The sequence below is a fragment of the Chlorocebus sabaeus genome, chromosome 27, assembly GCF_047675955.1.
Source record: "Chlorocebus sabaeus isolate Y175 chromosome 27, mChlSab1.0.hap1, whole genome shotgun sequence".
NCBI lineage: Eukaryota > Metazoa > Chordata > Mammalia > Primates > Cercopithecidae > Chlorocebus > Chlorocebus sabaeus.
Genome location: NC_132930.1, coordinates 35,351,664 through 35,373,417, shown reverse-complemented (window position 1 = coordinate 35,373,417; position 21,754 = coordinate 35,351,664). Strand labels below are relative to the sequence as shown.

Genomic DNA, 21,754 nt, shown 5'->3' with positions numbered 1-21,754 from the left:
AGCCCTTTCTGGTGAGTGCTTAGAGAGATGAGGTCAGAAAGATGGGAGTGGCTTTGAATGCCAGTCTGCGCAGTTTTGATTCAATTTATTAGACAATGAGGAGCTGATACTTGCCTCTGAACTTCTGTTGGAAAGAGCATCAGGATGTTTACCAAGTCTCATTTTCTTCACAGATTGATGGAACATTTAAAATAGATATTCCCCCAGTTCTTCTGGGCTACAGTAAGGAGCGAAATATGATTCTTGAGCGGGGTTTTGATTCTTTCCGAAGCTTAAGTGAAGGCTCCTACATTACCCTCTTTATTACCATTGAGCCCCAGCTGGTTCCCGGAGAGTCCATTCGAGAAAAGGTAACTGCTTATAATTTGGAAACCCATGTCTATCTTGATAAAACGCAAGAAGTGCTTGCTAGGCTATGCTTTTATGAACTTTGACTGTAGTCCACAAACAGAGGTTTCCTTACTTCAATCTCCATTTATTATTCTTTCAGTTTAGACAGAATGGTGGTGAGAAAATAGATGTGTGGGTCTGTACTTTCACTGAACCAGTAATTGGGTCAATCAGCAATATGTTTATATTTGTCTTGCTTTGCCTAAAACTTAAGACTTTTAGTCAAAGCAAGACAAATATAAACATGTTCTACTTCTAGAAGACTGTTCTCAATGTGAAGAAAATAAAATATCACAAACTAGAAAATCAGATTGCTCTTTTATTTGACAAGTATTGGCAAGAATACATTTCCATGTCTGATCTTACATCCTTGGCTATGGTATGCATTCAATCAATTCAAAGGATCACAAGACTAGATGACCTTCATGAGTCACCTCAGTTCATTTCATGAAACAAATAAACATATGTACAAGTATGCTTTTAAACAGCTCTAGAAAAGAGTTTCCAGAACTTTCACTGGTTAGCAACTGTCCCCGAACCTTCATTAAACCCATTTATGCCTAGTCTTCCATTACTGGAACACTAAGCATGTGGGAGTTATTTATAGCCTACCTCTCAAGGTCATTGCCAAGGTCTGACTGCAAAAATTCAAAAAATTGCAACTTCAGGCATAAATGTGTTAAGAAATAAATGTCTTCCTCTAACATACCTGTACAGCATTTATACATACTGCCCTCATTGGATTTGGGAGAATATATTGATGGTGACCTCTTATTCATATGTAAACAAATACAGTAATAACATCTACAACCACCACCATAATGTACTGAATCCTTACTCTGTCCTCAGCACTACGTCAAACTTTGGATACATGTTCTCACCTGAATACGCATAGGTGTCTTGGACAAGGGGTTTCCAACTTATAGAAGAGGAAAATAAGGTTCGATTTATGCAGGGTGACATAGGCAGAGGTAACACAAGTTTGTCTGACTCTAAACTGTATATATTCAGCATATATTTACTGCACATCTTCTATGTGACAGACATTTCTTAGGCACTGGGGGTACAGTAGGCTAGAAAAGGAGATAAAAATTCCTCCAAGCTCACATCCACGTGTAAGCCTAAGTTGTTAACTACTAACCTATAGTGCACAGATCATTGTGCTTACTCTAGTCTATCCATTATAATTAAGATTTAGACAGAGATGGAAAAAAATAAACATACTCCTTTTTTTTCCAGTATTACAATTTGGTTCCCAGAGAAAAATATTATCACTATCTCCCATCTGCAATGCACGGAAATTTAAATTAATTGTATATTTTGTCAGTAAAACAGTGCTTCTCTAGATATATGCATTTCAAAATATTTTTAGAAAGGGAAAAATATATTCTGAATGTTTGTCTTCATGTATAATATAAATTCAAATGAACACCAACAAACATGTTTACACACAAAAATTCTTCTAGACAAAAGATGATTTTGCTATTTCTATGTATATATAACTGAGGAACAGGCAGTCAGCTAGGACCCCACCTTGGGGGTGTGTTTCTGAAACATGTGAAAGCAGTCTATCCTGGCAGAAAGGATGAAAGCCCAAGACTCCTCCACACTAGGCATCCCTCACGGGCCCTGACTTCTTACTGCAGGACTTTTAAGAGGCCTCCAGGGCTCTGAACCACAGTCCTCAAGTCCTGCAACCTTCCTTCCCTAAAGCTGTTAAATGGCAGTCAGATTCTGCCTTTGCACTGTTAGACCTCTAAAATGAGGGCTTAGAAAACCCCTATGGAAGGCAGATTTTTTGTGGCTGTTTGATAAGGAAGGCATGTTGATTGACAAAACCCTTATGTCCAAAACAAGCAGTGGCAGAAAACACCACTCAGTGTTTCACTTGCAGACGATTCAGGAGAGAGAAGTTCTCATCCTAAAATTATAGGGTCCACAATCTGGAATTGTTTTTCCACTTACAGCAATACTTCCCAGATTAGCAGATTAGAGTCTCTCCTCTACCACCATGTTATATGGAACCATTCCACAGGATATTTTAAACATATCTACTAATGGAAAATTTTTAAAGATGGGTAGAAACTCCTGAAACTCTTTTTTTGTTTTGTTGTTCTTTTTATTATTATACTTTAAGTTCTAGGGTACATGTGCACAACGTGCAGGTTTGTTACATATGTATACATGTGCCATGTTGGTGTGCTGCACCCATTAACTCGTCACTTACATTAGGTATATCTCCTAATGCTATCCCTCCCCACTCCCTCCTCCCCACAACAGGCCCCGGTATGTGATGTTCCCCTTCCAGTGTGCAAGTGATCTCATTGTTCAATTCCCACCTATGAGTGAGAACATGCGGTGTTTGGATTTTTCTGTTCTTGTGATAGTTTGCTGAGAATGATGGTTTCCAGCTGCATCCATGTCCCTACAAAGGACATAAACTCATCCTTTTTTATGGCTGCATAGTATTCCATGGTGTATATGTGCCACATTTTCTTAATCCAGTCTGTCACTGATGGACATTTGGTTTGATTCCAAGTCTTTGCTATTGTGAATAGTGCCGCAATAAACATATGTGTGCATGTGTCTTTATAGCAGCATGATTTATAATCCTTTGGGTATATACCCAGTAATGGGATGGCTGGGTCAAATGGTGTTTCTAGTTCTAGATCCTTGAGGAATCGCCACACTGTTTTCCACAATGGTTGAACTAGTTTCTGTCCCACCAACAGTGTAAAAGTGTTCCTATTTCTCCACATCCTCGCCAGCACCTGTTGTTTCCTAACTTTTTAATGATTGCCATTCTAACTGGTGTGAGATGGTATCTCATTGTGGAAACTCCTGAAACTCTTATTTTAATATCACTTACATGATCTTGGTTAAAATTACGTTTTTTAAAAAAAGATTATTTCTGTTAATAAAGCCTGCCTCGTTTCTTTTTCTTTCTTTCTTTCTTTCTTGCCTCTGATAGATGAGTAACATGCTTAAGAAGGTACTATTTTGTTTTACTGTTTATTGGTCAATAGTTATTAGGCTTTAATTAGCTGCTTCTGTCCACTGCCACCTGAAGAACAGGTGTTATGTCTTCATGTATCTGTAATGCCTGGGCATTGAATTACAGATGTCTCCAGCTCCATGAGGAATGTCCTGCCTTGTCTTTTGGCCCATTTCATTTTACGAGAAAGATTGTTAGTTAGCTTTGAATCTAAGAAGTCATGAGTCTGAATGTCACCTGCATACTGGGAGCTAGCTCCACTCTTTGCAAATCTATAAAATCCACAAGTTGCTTCTTACAGTATATCTCTGCAAGTTATTTCTGGTGGGTTGGGGCTGTCTCAGTACAGCTTTTATTTTTTGTTCTTGTTTTTTGTTTTTGAGAGAGGGTCTTGCTCTGTTACCCAGCTGGAGTGCTGTGGCACAATCACGGCTTGCTGCAGCCTCGACCTCTTCAGCCCAAGCGATGCTCCTACCTCAGCCTCCCAAGTACTGGGACCGCAGGCATGTGCCACCAGGCACAGCTAATTTTATTCATTTATTTATTTTTTTGTAGAGTTGAGGTCTCATTTTGTTGCTCAGGCTGCTCTCAAACTCCTGGACTCAAGTGATCCTGCGGCGTCAGCCTCCCAAAGTGCTGAGATTATAGGTGTGAGCCACTGCACCTGGCCAGTGTAGCTTTTCAAAGGCAACATAAACCCATTCAGTTTTTTATACGTTTACATTAGAGGTCAAAGAATTGAACCAGTCAAGAACCTTTCAAATTTTCTGTTGAATCAAACTGAATAGTCAACTCTACCTTAATTTGTTTCATCATAAATGACCTAAATTCTTTCAGTATTTAACTTGTTCTTGGCACTTCTTAGATCACTAACATAGCATACTACTACTCTTTAAATTCCTGTTTCACACCATAAAATGGCATCTTGGTGACCTGGACAAGTATTAAAGACTAAATGCTTACCATGTGTATGCTAGGTGTACATAAGGAATATTCAAACACAGGCCTCAAGAAGCACTGCTTATAGAGGCAAGTGACTCAACAGAACATTCCAATCAAAGTGGAAGAAAAAGCTTTAGACACACCTTTTTTTTTTTTTTTTTAACTTGAAAGGCCAATAGTCAGTACTGATTCAAGATTGTTGTTGTTCTTTTGGACAGTGCCTATAGCTGCCTCTCTTAAATGCTCCCACAGCACTGTGGGTCTCAAGTCCCTGATTGCTTATTAATGTTCCCCTGTAGACTAAAAGTTCTTTTGGAGGATTCTTTCATACTCATTTATCCAGACTGCTGGAATTTTTCAGACTCCCAACAAACATTTTTCAAAACTTGGATGAATGAGTAAATGAAATACTTTAGAGGAATAGGGATGAATTCAACTGTGTGCTTTTTTGCACATCATTCTTGTTTTATAATTCTCCATTTTTCCACGATTACAATTACTTCTGGATTGACCATTCTACATTAGAAATCTGTGATACACCTACACCAAAGCCGTATGAGCTTACCTCTTTCACTTAGTTATATATTCGTCGTAACTTTTATTAGGTAGCTACTGTGTCTTGGTACTATGCTCAGCAGTAGGCAGTTATCATTGTGACGATGTTAAGATTTAGATGTCAAGGAACATTTTATGAGAATATATAGGAGGCTTCTGGAGATGTCTCCATCCTAAATAACCCCTACAACCACTACTCCAACTTCTTAGGGTATAGTAATCAAATTTGAAATAGAAGCCACAGTTCAGCCCCAATATAAGGGGCAGACAAGAACAATTGGGATAATCTAGATTCTATTTGAGGTCATAAAAAGTAATGAAATGTTTTCCATTGCCTCATTCATTCACTCATTTGTTAAACACTTACTATGTGCCAAGTAGTATTGTCCACACTGGAGATAAAAAAACAAAATCCCTTAAAAGTCAGGAATCTTACTATGTGGGAAAGACTGAGAAGACATACCACAATGTCAAAAACATTTTCAAGCACTGCCTCTAAATTCTATTTTAAAATCATTATTTTTTTTAACAGAGTCTCACTCTGTTGCCCAGTGTGGAGTGCAATGGCTCAATCTCAGCTCACTGGAACCTCTGCCTCCCAGACTCAAGTGAGCCCCCTACTTTCGCCTCCCAAGTAACTGGAACTGCAAGCACGCATCACTACACCTGGCTAACCGTTTGTTTGTTTGTTTGTTTGTTTTATAGAGACAGCGTCCCACTATGTTGCTCAGGCTGGTCTCAAACTCCTGGGCTCAGGTGATCCTCCTGTGTTGGCCTCTCAAAGTGCTGGGATTACAGGTGCGAGACACTGTGCCCAGTCCCCAAAATTAATTTTTAAAATAAAATTTTCAGTTTGTTCTGAAATCCCTTAAAATGTAACCAACTACACAAATATTTTTATACAAAAAAATCATTTTAAAATATTTAAATACCCACTCCTTTTCATGTTATTTTTGTTAGTAGCAGCTTTTAGCAGGGGAAATAATATGTGTGTAAAGGAAATTTACATTCGTTCTGTTTTATCTGCTTTGAGTTACTTTTTAAAAGTCTGGGAATTGGTGGCTAGATGTAGTGGCTCACGCTTGTAATCCCACTGCTTTACGAGGCCAGAGTGGGAGAATCACTTGAGCCCAGGAGTTTGAGGGTACAGTAAGCTGTATTTGTGCCATAGCACTGCAACCTAGGTGACAGAATAAGACCCTGTCTCAAAAAAAAAAAAAAAAAGTCTGGGAATTGTGTGCTCAGATCCACTACTACTAGTTATTACAGTGCTTATGGACTTGAAACATTTTAACACATCAATATAGATCCATAAATTTGCTGCCCATTTAACGTGAGTTGCTTAAGATGTGCATTTGAGATGTTAGATTTTCTGAGGCCACCCCCCAGCCTGCACACTTAAAACCACCATCAAAATACACACGCAACTCTATTGCCTAATTCTAGCCTCATGAATCAGAATTAGTACATCACAGTTTAATTTTCACAGATTATTTCATTAATGTAGTAGTTTCCATATTATTGCTTACCTGTTGACTACTTTCTTTCAATCCTGTCAAATATATTTTAAGTATTTAATAAGTCGGTCTAATTTTCAAACTACCAATTTAATTTAAATAAAGCTGCAGGGACACCAGGACATGACAGCTTTGTAAGGAGTCAGTCATATTCCCAAACCATACATTTCATGCATGTTGACTGTGGAATCTGAACATGTACCTTCTCTCTTGTAATCATATATAAACTCCATGAAGTCTTTCTTTTTGAAGTTTGAGTCTCAGGAAGATGAGAAATTACTTCAAGCAACTGAGAAATTTCAAGCTGAATGTGCCTTAAAGTTTCCAAATCGTCAGTGTCTTACAACAGTAATTGATATAAGCGGAAAAACTGTTTTTATCACACGTTATCTCAAACCTTTAAACCCTCCTCAGGAGCTCCTTAATGTCTACCCCAATAATCTACAGGCAACTGCAGTAAGTATTTCATAGTAAGTGCTGTGCTAAAACTGTTTCCACATTTCAATATATTGCCATTTTAATTACTATATTTCATAGTGCTTAAGATACTAACTATATCAAGATCATTAATGATAAAAGTAATGGTTAAAACATTTTTATTAACATAAGGTTTTCTTCCTTTAGAAAAGTCTGAAGGCAGCCGGGCAGTGGCTCATGCCTATAATCCCAGTACTTTGGGAGGCCAAGGCAGGCAGATCACTTGAGGCCAGGAGTTTGACACCAGCCTGGCCAACATGGCGAAACCCCATCTCTACTGGAAATACAAAAATCAGCCTGGTGTGGTGGTGCATGCCTGTAGTCCCAGCTCCTTGGGAGGCTGAGGCCTAAAAATAGCTTGAACCCGGGAGGCAGAGGTTTCAGTGAGCCAAAATCATGTCATTGCACTCCAGCCTGGATGACACAGCAAGACTCTGTCTCAAAAAAAAAAAAAAAAAAAAAGTCTAAAGGTACCAGGGATGATAATAATCCTTAGTTCACTGTTTCAACAAAAAATTATTGAGTGCTTACTATGTCCCTGGCACTATATTTCCATATGTTGGACTTTACATTTCCAAAATGTATTACATAAACATGTTTTCATTATGTATTCTCAATAACTCTGTTATGATTTGAACTGATACCTTTGACTTCAGAAGTTATACACATTCAACTGTATTAAGACAACTATCCAGTATGATGCCTAATGCTATATATACACTGAGTTCAAATTAAGCAAAAATTATTTCAAATATTTAAGTATTTTCAGCATTTAGACCATTATTCCAAAGTACTTCCACACTGGGCCATTAAATATGTATGCACCATTCTCTGGCTTCAGAGTACCATACCCATCACAAACTTGTGTGAATCAGAAGCCATATGTTAACCAGGCTAATTTTACATGGATACCATAACCCATAACTGCCTTTGGAGAGTCGATAATATAGGGAGTTATTGCTACTAATAGTCACTAATATAGTAATTTAGAAATAAGGTAATGATATATCTTTTTGTAGATATAGATGTATCAAAAAACCCCACTTTGTGTTCTATATTTCATTTGCTTTTTATATTACTCAATTTTTACAGAAAACAATAATAGGGACTTCTATTCTATCTAGCACAGTAGATGTACAGAAAACGTCTCCCAGTAGAGAACACTTTTTTTTTTTTTTTTTTTTGGAGACGGAGTCTCGCTCTGTCACCCAGGCTGGAGTGCAGTGGCCGGATCTCAGCTCACTGCAAGCTCCGCCTCCCGGGTTCACGCCATTCTCCTGCCTCAGCCTCCCAAGTAGCTGGGACTAAGAGTGATAAATAAAATATCTAATAAGTCATAGCTGAAATGAAAGTAAAGTGAAAGGGAAAATATAAGAGACAAGAAATAAGAAAGCAAGATTCTACAAGGATGAAAGCTTGAAACAGTGTTTGCTCTCAGGTCATCTGTTAATTCCTAATGACTATAGCTGGGTTTCAATGAGCCACAAGACTGTGGAAGACAGGGATAATGCATGGGGCTAGAGCAGCCTGGAAGACTGAATTAGAGACTCAAATGCACAGTTGGGACTCTTCAGGATAATACCATCAATGGATAAACTAGGAAATGCCCTGTCTTCAGAAGAAACCCTGCCTGTCTCAGTCTTGACTTTGGAGGGAAGAGAAAAAAAGAAAATTTTCTAACCCCTACTCTGTATTTACTCACATTTGAGACTGGAATTTATACCACCTGTATAACCCAAAAAAACCTCAACTGAAAATCTAGTTGAAAGTATTTCCTGTTGGTAATGCCCCTAGATCCCTGTCAAAAGCAAACACAAATACCACAAATATTCCTAGAAGAATGCCCCTCTAACTCAGCCTCAAAAAAATTCCACAGAAAAAAATTCCAAGCAACATGAACATACAATGAAAGATCATCAATGAAGAAGTCACCATAAAGAAGGTAAGAGTTCATTCACAAAAACAACAAACTGAAGAATCAGGCCATAGTAACTTCAGACAGGAGAATTATTGGATATAAAATATAAAATAGACATGTTTAATATGTTTAAGAAATTTGGGGAATTTAAAGTGTAATTAAAAAACAATAGAGCATTGTAATTGACAGGCAGATTTTTTTAAAGTGCAAAATGGAACTTATAACAATAAAAGATATAATAGTTAAAATTAGGAATTAAACAGGTTAAACAAAACATTGAATACAGTTAAATAAGAGGTAACTTACATACAGTTAAATACAGAGAGAATTATTGAACTGGAATACACATGCAAAGAAATTATTTGGAATATAGCACAGAGAATCTAAACCCAAATTAAGTAGAAGGGAAGAAATTATAAAAATAAGAGCAGAAATAAACAAAATAAAGACTTAAAAATGCAAAAGATCAATGCAACAAAGAGCTGATTTTTAGAAAAGATAAACAAAATCAACAAACCTTTAGCTGGAATAAGAAAAAAGAGAGATGAGTTAAATAAAATCAGAAATAAAAAATGAGACACTGCAACTGATACCACAGAAATGCAAATGATTATAAGAGACTTATTTGAACAACTACACACCAAATTATAAAACTTGGAAGAAACAAATAAATCCATGAACATATACAACTTAACAAGATTGAATCATGAAGAAATATACCTGAACAGAACAGTAACAAGTAATGAGATTGAAGCAGTATGAAAAGTCTCCTATCAAAGAAAAGTCTAGGACCTGATGGTTTCACTGCTGAATTCCACCAAATATTTAAATAACGACTAACATCAATTCTGCTCAAACTATTCCAAAAAAAATTAAAGAAGAGGGAACTCTGTTAAAGTCATTTTATGGGGCAACATTATCCTGATACGAAAACCAGAGGCATAACAACAACAAAACTATAGGCCTATATTCTAGGATAAACATAGCTCTAAAAATCCTCAACAAAATACTGCCAAACAAAATTCAATAATATATTTTTAAAAATCATGCAACATGGTCAAGTGGGACTCATCCCAGGGATGCAAGGATGGTTCAACACAGGCAAATCAATAAGTGTAATGCATCACATTTACAGAATCAAGGACAAAAACCACTTAATCATTTCAACAGATGGTGAAAAAGAATTCAATGGAATTCAACATCCCTCATGATAAAAACTCAACAAATTGTGTATAGAAGGAACATATTTCAACACAATAAAGTTCATATATGACAAACCCACAGCTAACAGTGAAAAGTTGAAAAGTTTTCCTCTAAGATCTGGAACAAGACAAGGATGCCCACTTTCTACAACTCTATTCAACATAGTACTGAAAGCTGTAGCTAGAGCAATTAGGCAAGAGAAATAAATAAAGGGCATCCAGATTGTAAAGGAGGAAGTCAAGTTGTTCTCATTTGCAGGTGACATGATGATAAATTTAGAAAACCCTAAAGACCCCATCAAGAAACTCTTTTTTTTTTTTTTTTTTTTAGGCAGAGTCTCGCTCTGTGGCCCAGGCTGGAGTGCAGTGGCCAGATCTCAGCTCACTGCAAGCTCCGCCTCCCGGATTTACGCCATTCTCCTGCCTCAGCCTCCCGAGTAGCTGGGACTACAGGCGCCCGCCACCTCGCCCAGCTAGTTTTTTGTATTTTTTAGTAGAGACGGGGTTTCACTGTATTAGCCAGGATGGTCTCGATCTCCTGACCTCCTGATCCGCCCGTCTCGGCCTCCCAAAGTGCTGGGATTACAGGCTTGAGCCACCGCGCCTGGCCCCATCAAGAAACTCTTAGAACTAACAAATAAGTTTAGTAAAGTTGCAGGAAACAAAATCAACATAGAAAATTTAGTAGTGCTTCTATACACCAATAATAAACTAGCTTAAAAAAATCAAGAAGCAATCCCATATACAATAGCTACAAAAATTTATAAGATACCTAGGGATAAACTTAACCAATGAGGTGAAAGATCTCTGCAATGAAAATTACAAACACTGGGCCGGGCGTGGTGGCTTGTGCCTGTAATCCCAGCACTTTGGGAGGCCAAGGCGGGTGGATCACGAGGTCAGGAGATCTAGACCATACTGGCTAACACGGTGTAACCCCGTCTCTACTAAAAATACAAAAAATTAGCCGGGCATGGTGGCGGGCACCTGTAGTCCCAGCTACTCAGGAGGCTGAGGCAGGAGAATGGCGTGAACCCGGGAGGCAGACCTTGCAGTGAGCCAGGATCATGCCACTGCACTCCAGCCTGGGTGACAGAGCGAGACTCCGTCTCAAAAAAAAAAAAAAAAGAAAGTTACAAACACTGATGAAAGAAATTGAGGAAGGCACAAATAAATGGAAAGATATCCTGTGTTCATGGATTGGAATAATTAATATTGTTAATATACCCATATTACCCAAAGCAATCTACAGATTCAATGCACTATCAAAATACCAAGACATTCTTCACAGAAATAGAAAAAAAAATTTTTAAATTCATACGGAAATAACAAAAGATTCCAAATAGCCAATGTAACCTTGATTAAAAGAACAAAGAACTGGAAGTATCACACTACCTGACTTCAAAATATACTACTGCAGTAACTAAAACAGCATGGCACTGGTCTGAAAACACATATAGGCCAACGGAAGAGGATAGCAAACCCAGAAAAAAATCCATGCATTTACAGCCAACTGATTTTTGACTCAGGAACCAAGAACACACATTGAGAAAAAGGACAGTCTGGTCAATAAATGGTGCTGGAAAAATGATATCCATGGGCAGAAGAATAAAATGAGAGCCCCCATCTCTCACCATATACAAAAATCAACTCTAAAAGGATTAATGAATTAAATGTAAGAACTGAAACTATGAAACTATTAAAAGACAACACAAGGGAAGTACTTCATGAAATTTGGGGAGGATTTTTTTAATAAGACCTCAAAAGCACAGGCAACAAAAGCAAAAACAGACAAATGAGATGACATCAATCTAAAAAGCTTCTGCACAGCAAAGGAAACAATCAATAGAGTCAAGAGACAACCTGTAGGAGATAATATTTGCAAACTGTGTCTAACAAGGTGTTAAAATCTAGAAAATGTAAGGAACTGAGACAACTCAATAGCAGAAAACCCCAAATAGTTTGATTTAAAAATTAGCAAAAGAGCTGAATTGATATTTCTCAAAAGACGTACAAATGTCCAACAAACATATGAAAAAAATGTTCAACATCACTAATCATCAGAGAAATGCAAATCAAAACCATGAGATACCACCTCACTCCAGTTAAAATGGCTCTTTTCAGAAAGACAAAAAATGACAAATGCTGGCAAGGGTCTGAAGAAAGAGGAACTCTTATACACAGTTGGTAGGAATGTAAATTAATACAGTCAATACTGGTAAATAGTATAGAGGGTCCTCACAAATTAAAATCAGAACTACAATGTGATCTGGCAATTCCATTACTAGGTATATATCCAAAGGAAATGAAATCAGTATATCAAAGAAGTATCTGCACTCACACGTGTACTGCAGTGCTATTCACAATAGCCAAGATATGGAATCAAGCAAAGTACCCATCTATGGATGAATGAACAAAGAAAATGTGGTATATATACACAATGGAATGCCAATCATCCACAAAACAGAATGAAATTCTGTCATTTGCGACAACATGGGTGAACCTGGTGGGCATGTTAAGTGAAATAAGCCAGGCACAGAAAGACAGACACAACATGATCTCACGCATATGTGGAAACTAAAAAGGTTTATCTCAAAGTAGAGAGTAGAATAGTGTTTACTAGAGGCTGGGGAGGGAAGGCAGGAGTGGGGATGGAGAGAGGATGTTCAACAGGTGCGAAGTTACAGTTAGGAAGAATGAGTTCTGGTGTTCTATTACACAGTATGATGAATATAGTTAATAATAATGTATAGTGTATTTCCAGCTAACTAAAAGATTTTGAATATTATCACCACAAAGAAATGATAAATGTTTAAAGTGATGGATATGCCAATTACCCTGATTTCAACATTATACAATGTATAAACGCATTGAAACGTCACACTGTTTTGGTTCCCAATTACTATTGGGAATCACGTGTCTTAGTTCCCAAGTACTATCATCCTCTCAACCAGGGCTCCTTAGAGAAGTGACTGCTTTCAAGACTGGGCCAAGTGAAAATTCAAGATGATTCTAGAAAGTTTTGTTATATCAGAAAGTAAAGTAGTGCCAAATGAAAGAGAGAAAAAAAAAAACTTGTCAAAGGGACACAGTTTCTTCATCTGTAAAGGATGGGTAATAACAATAACCTTCCAAATAGGATGTTTGGTGAGGATGGAGATGCTATTAATACAATATTTAGTAAGCATTTAGTGAGCATTAGTTTCATTTTGTACATGTAAATGTTTGTAATATCTGAGATTTAAGAAATGAGGTAGGGGATGCAGCATTCTCTTTTATTAGAAATTATTTCTGTAAAGCTCATTTTGATTATACAGGAACTGGTGGCTCGATACGTGTCCTTGATTCCCTTCTTGCCTGACACTGTCTCATTTGGTGGTATCTGTGACCTCTGGAGCACATCTGATGTAAGTAGTTCTTCTTCACAGATTTACTAACTTGAGCTGACTTAATGAAATATTAGCTAACTGGCTTGCATAATTTTAAATTCTAACATTCATTAGCCATAAAAATCTAATTGGCTGTTGTTTAGTAATATGAGCTAAATTTTGAAGTATTTTTTCTTCCTGATTCAATTTTCCCAAAGTTCAGAAGTTAACAAAAAATTAATTACTCACACAAAATTTAAAAATAACACTTCAGGTGTCTTAATGCTGATTTACTCTCACAGTATTACTGTAAAACTTCTTGGTTTTGTTCATGAAAATACCAAAATTACATTCTATATTATAATTAGAAATGATATATTCCTTAATTTGTGGGCTTTGTAAGGCATGGCATATTATTATTTATTCAGTATGTACTTTTTGGTCACCACATACAGATGCTGTACTAAATTCTGGCTATAAGTGAAATAAACATAGTCTCTGCCCTCATGGAATTTACAATCTATGTATGCTGCATAATCTTTCAAATAGATCATAGGTAGTATGAAACAAGCATATATTATCACAGGTATTAATTCTGCTTCTGGATCTCATGTTGTACTGGTTTTGCAAAAAATTGAACTGCATTATACAACTTCCTTTGAAGTACAGCCCTAAATTGAAGAAATTTAAGTGCACTTTACATTTTTTGTTCCCCAATACATTTTGGCAACATAAATGTTGACAATTTTAGAGATAAAATTTCTACAACTTTGAGACATCTATAAGAAGTTACTGAAAGACTAGAATTCATGTACTCTAGAGCAGCAGTCCCCAACCCTTTTGGCACCAGGGACTAGTTTTGTGGAATACAATTTTTTCACGGATGGGTCAGTGGTAGAGTCGGGGATGGTTTTGGAATGATGGTTTCAGAATGAAACTGTTTCACCTCAGATCATCAGGCATTAGATTCTCATAAGGATTGCATGACCTAGATCCCTTGCATGTGCAATTCATAATAGGGTTTGCACTCCTATGAGAATCTAATGCCACCACTGATCTGACAAGAGGCAGAGCTCACGTGGTAAGTCTTGTTCACCTGCTACTCACCTCCTGCTGTGCAGCCCAGTTCCTAACAGGCCACAGACTGGCACTAGTCCACAGCCAGGGGGCTGGGGACCCTTGCTCTAGAGCTAGACTGACTTTACTGCTTCCTAAGTGTTACTTTATTAATCTGTACCTCAACTTGCTCGTCTGTAAAATAGGCAAATAGGAGTACCTCCCTCAAAGGATTGTTCTAGAATTAAATAAGTTTAATGAAGTAATATGCTTTAAAGATTGTTTAGCACATAATGAACTATATATACATTAAAAATAAAAATGAAACTTTGAAATTTGTCTCCCCGACCCCACCACAATCATAGTGACTATTGATTCTAGAAATCTATATCATCAGAGAAAAGGCCATGTCCACTAAAAGTGGTTTTTTAAAAAAATGAATGATCAACATAGTATCAAAATTTGGGGCAAGATTATAGGTCTTACACTTCAAGGCACTAATCTCAACTATGACATATTAGAATCCTGCACAACCAATCCAGAATAAAGCATTTAGTTATATGACATATTTTTTCTTTTTGTCAGCAATTTCTTGATCTCCTGGCAGGGGATGAAGAAGAACATGCAGTACTATTGTGTAATTACTTTCTGTCTCTGGGTAAGAAGGCCTGGCTGTTGATGGGCAACGCTATTCCTGAGGTAAGATCATGTAGGCTGCCTTTAACAGAGGAGTATACTTCTCTAATAGAGTTGTGTGTTCCAGATTACACACAGGACATATTTTCATAACGATCCTTCGGGTTGCTAGGGAAGTGGCCCACAGATGCCATAACAGGCACAGAGAACTACCAGTGATAAGACATGAAATGGTTTTCAGTGGTCCTCAGGGCCCCATGCAACACTTCAGATTGTTTTTTGGCAAACTCGAACCCTTTACCATCCAAAGCCCCCACCTAGCTCTGTCATTTTAGTATGGGCCTCTTCCCAGCTATGTTCCCAAGAATTCAGATTCCCTTAATGATGTGGTATTCTTCATGCTTTGCAATGAAGAGGATCCAAAGGAGTGTGTGTGGTAAGGTTAGAGATCTCTCCTTTCATGCCTAGTGCTTCTATAGGTATCTGCGGCTAGCCTGGCATGCAAAGAGGAACAAGCCAGATAAGGAGAAATGAAAAGAACATTAGCAGCTTTATTTTTATATTAACATTGTTATTTTTATTAGATTGGAGACTATTAGAATTTTTCCCTAGCCCACCACAAATATCCCTACATTTGGGATACAAATAGGTAAGTTTAGAAAATTCACATGGATTAGAGCAGTTTATCCAAAGAGGCCACAAGGCTCTAGGAATCCTTGGAAATTCGATAGCATGAGTTGCTGCAAGGCAGGTAATAAAGTAGTACCATATTCATATTCAAATTCATTCTCCATCATTATCTCCCAGATAGTCTGGTCCCAAGAAAAGAACACTGGGCTTGGAAGTCACAAGGCTGAAGTTCAAGATTCTGTGCCCATTCCTCATTAGCTGTGTGACACTAAGTAGGTCACTCAGCAACTCTGGGTTTTATAGGAAACTGGGATAATTTCTGCCCTGCCTTCCCCAGAAAACTGTTGTAAGCATCAAGTGAAATCATACACGGGGAATAAATGAATAAATTCTCATTGTAAAAATAGAATCTAACGATACATAAGTATTCTGTGTAAAAAGTAGAAGTCCCTTGTCGGAAGACCCAGAATACTTTAACAAGACTTCTACTTCCCCAACCCTCAATTCCACTCCCCTCCCCAGGTACAGTCATTCTTAACTGTTTGGTATATGTCCTTTAAAATCTACTATGCATTTACATAGTTACAAATGTTTACCAAATGTAAGTTACTATAGTAGAAATAGAAATATTTCTATTCAGACATAATCGGCCTTCTATAGACTTAAAAAGAAGAAAACACCAGTGACTGCTTATTTCCACTAATAATAGTTCTTCAGCTAATCTTAAGATATATTGGTTAAGATGATGACTATCATTTTTTGGTCATTGTACTAGTATCAGATGCAAGAATTTTGCAAAACTAAGCATTCGACTTTACTTTTAAATTCAAAATAACCTAGAACTTCAAAGTAGTTTTCACCATTAACCATGAAATTTCAGAAATTAGGGGTCCAAGTAAAATACTGAATTGTCTGTGCAAACTACTATTGGCCTTCATTGCATAAATAGTTGAAAACTAGTTTTAAGGGCCATTTTCTTTCAGGGTCCAACTGCCTATGTGCTAACTTGGGAGCAAGGTCATTATTTAATATGGAATCCCTGCAGTGGACATTTTTATGGACAATTTGATACATTCTGTCCCTTGAAAAATGTGAGCTGTTTAATAGGTCCTGATAATGTAAGTATTAACATTTCTTCTTAAATATGGTTAGCTGTTGTTTCTTTTAAATAACTGACCTATTGATTTAAATATTTTGTGTACCAAAATATTTATATAAATGAATATACACACACACACACACGCACACACACCAATTAAAGAAATGCAGTGTCAAACACAGTGACGGAACTGTGCTAAATAAAACTTTTGGTTCAATTAGTCACCTGACCTGCCTGAGAAGCAGAATGACAAAGCAGAATAACAAAAGAATACAGGATTTAGATTCAGAGGACCTGAGTTTGTGTTGGGTCTGCCTTAGTTTTCTCATCCAAAACAGAGTTTACAATTTCTAACTCATAGTGTTTTAAGAACTGAGGCAAATTTGTCACCTGAGCAGATTGGGTTTCTCTGTCTCTCTCTCTCTTTCTTTTTTCAAGGGAGAGTCCCAAGTCTCACCTGACCTGCAATATCCCCAGGTAACTCTGGTTGCAGCCAGTTTTAAGGGCTGCGTGATTTTATTGTGAAGGGTATTAAATAAAGTAGCGATTAAAAATATAAGTTACAGAGCTGGGCGCTGTGGTTCATGCCTGTAATCCCAGCACTTTGGGAGGCCAAGGCGGGTGGATCACCTAAGGTCAGGAGTTCGAGACCAGCCTGATCAACATGGTGAAACCCCATCTCTACTGAAAATACAAAAATTAGCTGGGCATTGTGGTGTGCCACTGTAATCCCAGCTACTTGGGAGGCTGAGGCAGGAGAATTGCTTGAACCCGGGAGGCGGAGGTTGCAATGAGCTGAGATGGAGCCAGTGCATTCATTCCATCCTGGGCAACAGAGCAAGACTCTGTCTCAAAGAAAAATGAGTTATGGGATCAGACTGCCTCAGTTTAAATTCCAATTTTATCATTTACTAATTGTGTGAGCTTGGGAAAGTCAATCTCTCACAGCTTCAGCTTCTTCGTTGGTAAAATGGAGGTAATAGTAAAGTCATTACTTTAGAAATGTAAAGTCATTACTTTGTATTTATAGAGTAGTTGTGAGAAGTGAATGAGATAATTAATATTAAACACCTAACAGAGTAACAACTCTTTAATTATTTTTTTTAATTTTTTTTTTTTTTTTGAGACACAGTGTCACTCTGTCACCTAGGCTGGAGTCCAATGGTGCCATCTCAGCTCACTGCAATCTCCACATCCTGCATTCAAGTGATTCTCCTGCCTCAGCCTCCCGAGTAGCTGGGACCACAGGCACGTGCCACCTTGCCTGGCTAATTTAGTGGAGATGAGGTCTCACCATGTTGACCAGGCTCATCTCCAACTCCTGGCCTCCTCAGCCTCCCAAAGTGCTGAGATTACAGGCATGAGCCACCGCACCCGGCAAATTATTGAATGATGGTTTTTATGTGCTTCTGTCTATAAAAACTGTTTGCACATCCATCCCCAACATATTTTTATGAATTATATATATTTTTGTATCAATATACCAAAAACTACTTTAAACATAAAAATAAATAATTAGAAAATCTAATTTTTTCTTCCCATCCTTCTGGGGTATCCACCCTTCTCTGAAGACCATCAGTCTATTTTTTTTCTTTTTTTAGACAGAGTTTCGCTCTTGTTGCCCAGGCTGGAGTGCAACGGAGAGATCTCGGCTCACCGCAACCTCTGTCTCTCAAGTTCAAGCAATTCTCCTGCCTCAGCCTTCTGAGTAGCTGGGATTACAGGCATGCACCACCAAACCCAGCTAATTTTGTATTTTTAATAGAGACGGGGTTTCTCCATGTTGGTCAGGCTGGTCTTGAGCTCCCGACCTCAGGTGATCTGCCTGTCTCAGCCTCCCAAAGTGCTGGGATTACAGGTGTGAGCCACCGTGCCCGGCCCCATCAGCCTATGTTTTTAAGCGTTACTGCTAAAATTAGAGATAATATATGCCAAGCACCCAGTAAAATATCTGTCTTTGATAAGTGTTCAGCAAATAGCAACTACAGCATTATTAATTATAAATGTAAAGAGCACTGTGGAACACTGTTCTCACGTTAATTATTATTTTTAATTAAAGCCATTATCATAATCAAAAGCGATCTGCTAAGCCTCATCTACATTTAGGGGATCATTTTAAGGTCATTAGTAATCAAGCAGGGTTAATAGGCACTGAAAAAGCCTTCAAATAACTCTGTTATCTGTCAAAATTGTTACCAGCTCTCAAAACAATTACTGTATAGTTGACTAATTCTCATAAAGCTAAGGTTTTGTGAGGAAGAAAGAACGTTCTTTTCTCCTCTTCTTTGAGATGGGTAATAGTAGCTTATGATGTTATGCATCCCCCATTGTAGCTCTTCTAAACCTGCCCTAAGCCTTGGCCACTCAGCAGAGGACCTCCTCCTGGCTTTGTTGGCCTGGCACTCTAAAACTTCAATTGCCCTCTACTCCACCACACTTCTTTGGATGTCAGTCCTTCTCCTTTCATTCCTTTTCCAAGGAATAAGTCTCTTCCCTTTCCACTGTGCTTGTTTCCATTCCCATTCCACGCTCCACTATTCCATCCAACTAGCTCCTCTATTTTTTCTCTCTCCTTCTCTATCTATTGATATGCTCAGGGGTCCAACAATTCTAATACCCTTTTCCCAACCTGGCTATACACCCAGAACTGCATTGCCTTTCTTTCCTCTCCTCCCCAAGTTCTTCAAATACTAGTTATATCTCTTGCTTTCACTTTATAAGCACACTCAGACCTTAACCTACTATAATCTAGCTCTTCCTTCCTGACCATACTGCAGAAATTAAACTGAGAAGCACCATTGTCCTGCTAATGAATAAATAAATCCAATAGCTGCTTCTCATTTTCACTCCTCTCCTTTTCTGTCATTTAACATTAAAATCACTAACTTTCTTCACGAAAAAACAACTTTCCCCCTCCGTAGTTTACTGATAAAGGATAATTTGGTCTTCATTACTCTGCAGTTGTTTCTTTCACTGGCTTCTCTTCCCATCCCTTAAAAATAGAAGTTCCTAAAGACTCTGTATTTAGATTCTTCTAGGACCACACCTATTATTATTAATTGTGGCTCTATCTAGTTTATCCTGGTAGAGAAGTCATAACTCTGTAACCAGCCCCAGAATCTTTGTCTTGAATTTTCAACTGTTTGCTAGATACCCAGGTGCCTTATCAAACACAGCACATGCAAAACTCAAATCATTTCCCCCAAAACCAGGTCCCTTCCTGGCTTCCTATTTCTATGGATATCACTTATCCTGATTCAAACCCTAGAATTATTCTTGATTTTCCCTCTCCCTTACTTCATTCTACTTCAATCCTAATTATAGAGGCCAAATCTTATAGATGCCATCTCTGCTATTTCCCAGGTCATGCCATTATGGTTTTGCCCTACATTTCTATAAATGACTAACTAAATAGTATCCCCAATTGAGTTCACTTTTTGATACACTGATACCTGATTAAGCTTTCATCACTTTCTGGCTCAGAAAGTACTACGGGAACTTCACTGCATACAGATTTAAGAGTAAACTTTACACCTTGGATTTCAAACCCCATGTATGCAGTGCAATTTCCCACTACTTTTCTGAACATTCCCTACTCTATAGCCAAATTGTAGTTCTTAAAAGATCTTGTCTTAAGCCAATTTTCTGATTTGGATTCCAAGTCAAGGCCTCCTGCCTTATTGGCTTCTACTTCTCTATGTCCTTTGCTACTTTTTCTATATTCTCCAAACTTGAAACATTAGAGATCCTCAAAGTTCATCAAAACTCTTTTCTATCTATACTTCCTCCCAGGAAACACCATATATATGCCGATGATTCCCAAGTTTGTATCTCTAGCTCACCTAGCTCCCCAGAACTTCAGACTCAAATATCCAATCACCTACTTAGCATCCTCATTTGGATGTCAGACAGATAACTCAAACTTAAGATGCCCAAACTTGAACTCCTGATTCCCCTTTGCAGTCTTTCCCATCTCAATAAATGTCAATTCCATCAGTCCAGTTATTTAGGCCAAAATCCTTGGAGTCATCTTTGATTCCTCTCTCTCCTACATCCAAACCAAATCCTACTGGTTCTACCTTCACAGTACACCCAGAGTTCAACCACATCTCTCCACTTTTACTGCTAGCATGTTCATTCAAGTCACTGTAGCTCTTACCCAGATTATTCAAAATAAGTGTCCTAAGGTTTCACCATTTGACCCTCCTTCATTTGTCTAATCTCAAAACAGCAAAGAAAATTCCTGTTAAAATAAAAGGCAAATTATGTCACTCCTCTACCCAAATACTCCAGTGACTTCCTATCTCACTTAAGAGTCAAAGCTTAAATCTTCAAAATGGCCCACGGGGCCTCCATGATCTGATACCCACCCTACCCACCTCTCTCCCCCTTCATCTGATAATGTCATTTCTTACTTGCTGTCTCCAGCTTGCTCATTCTTTAAAACTACTTCATATTCCTTGCTATTCCTCAAACATAACAAAGCACACTTTACATTTGCTGTTTCCTAGGCATAAATGACCACTGCCCCCTTACTGGATATCGTCATAGATTTCTCCCTCACTTCTTGCATTTCTGATGAAAAGTCATTTTTCCAGTTAGAACTTCCCTGCCTGCCTTAAAATGTTCCATTTTTGTTTCCTCCATAGCCCTTGCACAATTAACTATTGCCACAATAAAGACAGTAAAAACCCTCCCCCAAACTAAATGGCTTCAAACATTTATTCTCAGGGATCTGAGTCAGCTGGGGAGGTTCTGCTAATTGAGGCTGGGCAACTCTGCTGCAAGTTGTGGTAGCAAGACAAGCTCTGCTTCTTACAGCAGATCTGTGAGTCAACTGGGAGAGCTCAGCTTCATGTGTGTTTATTCTGGGATGCAGTGCAATGACAATGGCAGAGGCACAACAGGACAAGCAGAAACACACAAAGCCTCTTAAGCGTAGACTCAGAAGCCATGCACTGACTTCTCT

At 38.0% G+C, this 21,754-nt stretch overlaps 1 protein-coding gene across 6 annotated transcripts in view; it reads left to right on the top strand.

Annotated features, from left to right (window-relative positions):
- CC2D2A (coiled-coil and C2 domain containing 2A) overlaps positions 1-21,754 on the top strand; it is a 136,036-nt gene that overhangs the window by 107,325 nt on the left and 6,957 nt on the right. For 2 of the 6 annotated variants that reach the window (XM_038008690.2, XM_038008691.2), the window contains 5 exons: positions 174-350; positions 6,652-6,855; positions 13,314-13,403; positions 15,006-15,119; positions 16,670-16,804. In XM_038008690.2, the coding sequence (XP_037864618.2) occupies positions 174-350; positions 6,652-6,855; positions 13,314-13,403; positions 15,006-15,119; positions 16,670-16,804 (720 nt within the window). Of the gene's footprint in view, positions 1-173; positions 351-6,651; positions 6,870-13,313; positions 13,404-15,005; positions 15,120-16,669; positions 16,805-17,917; positions 18,314-21,754 lie in introns of those variants that run through there. The other 4 variants (XM_073012502.1, XM_073012503.1, XM_073012501.1 and 1 more) reach the window with 4 other exon arrangements.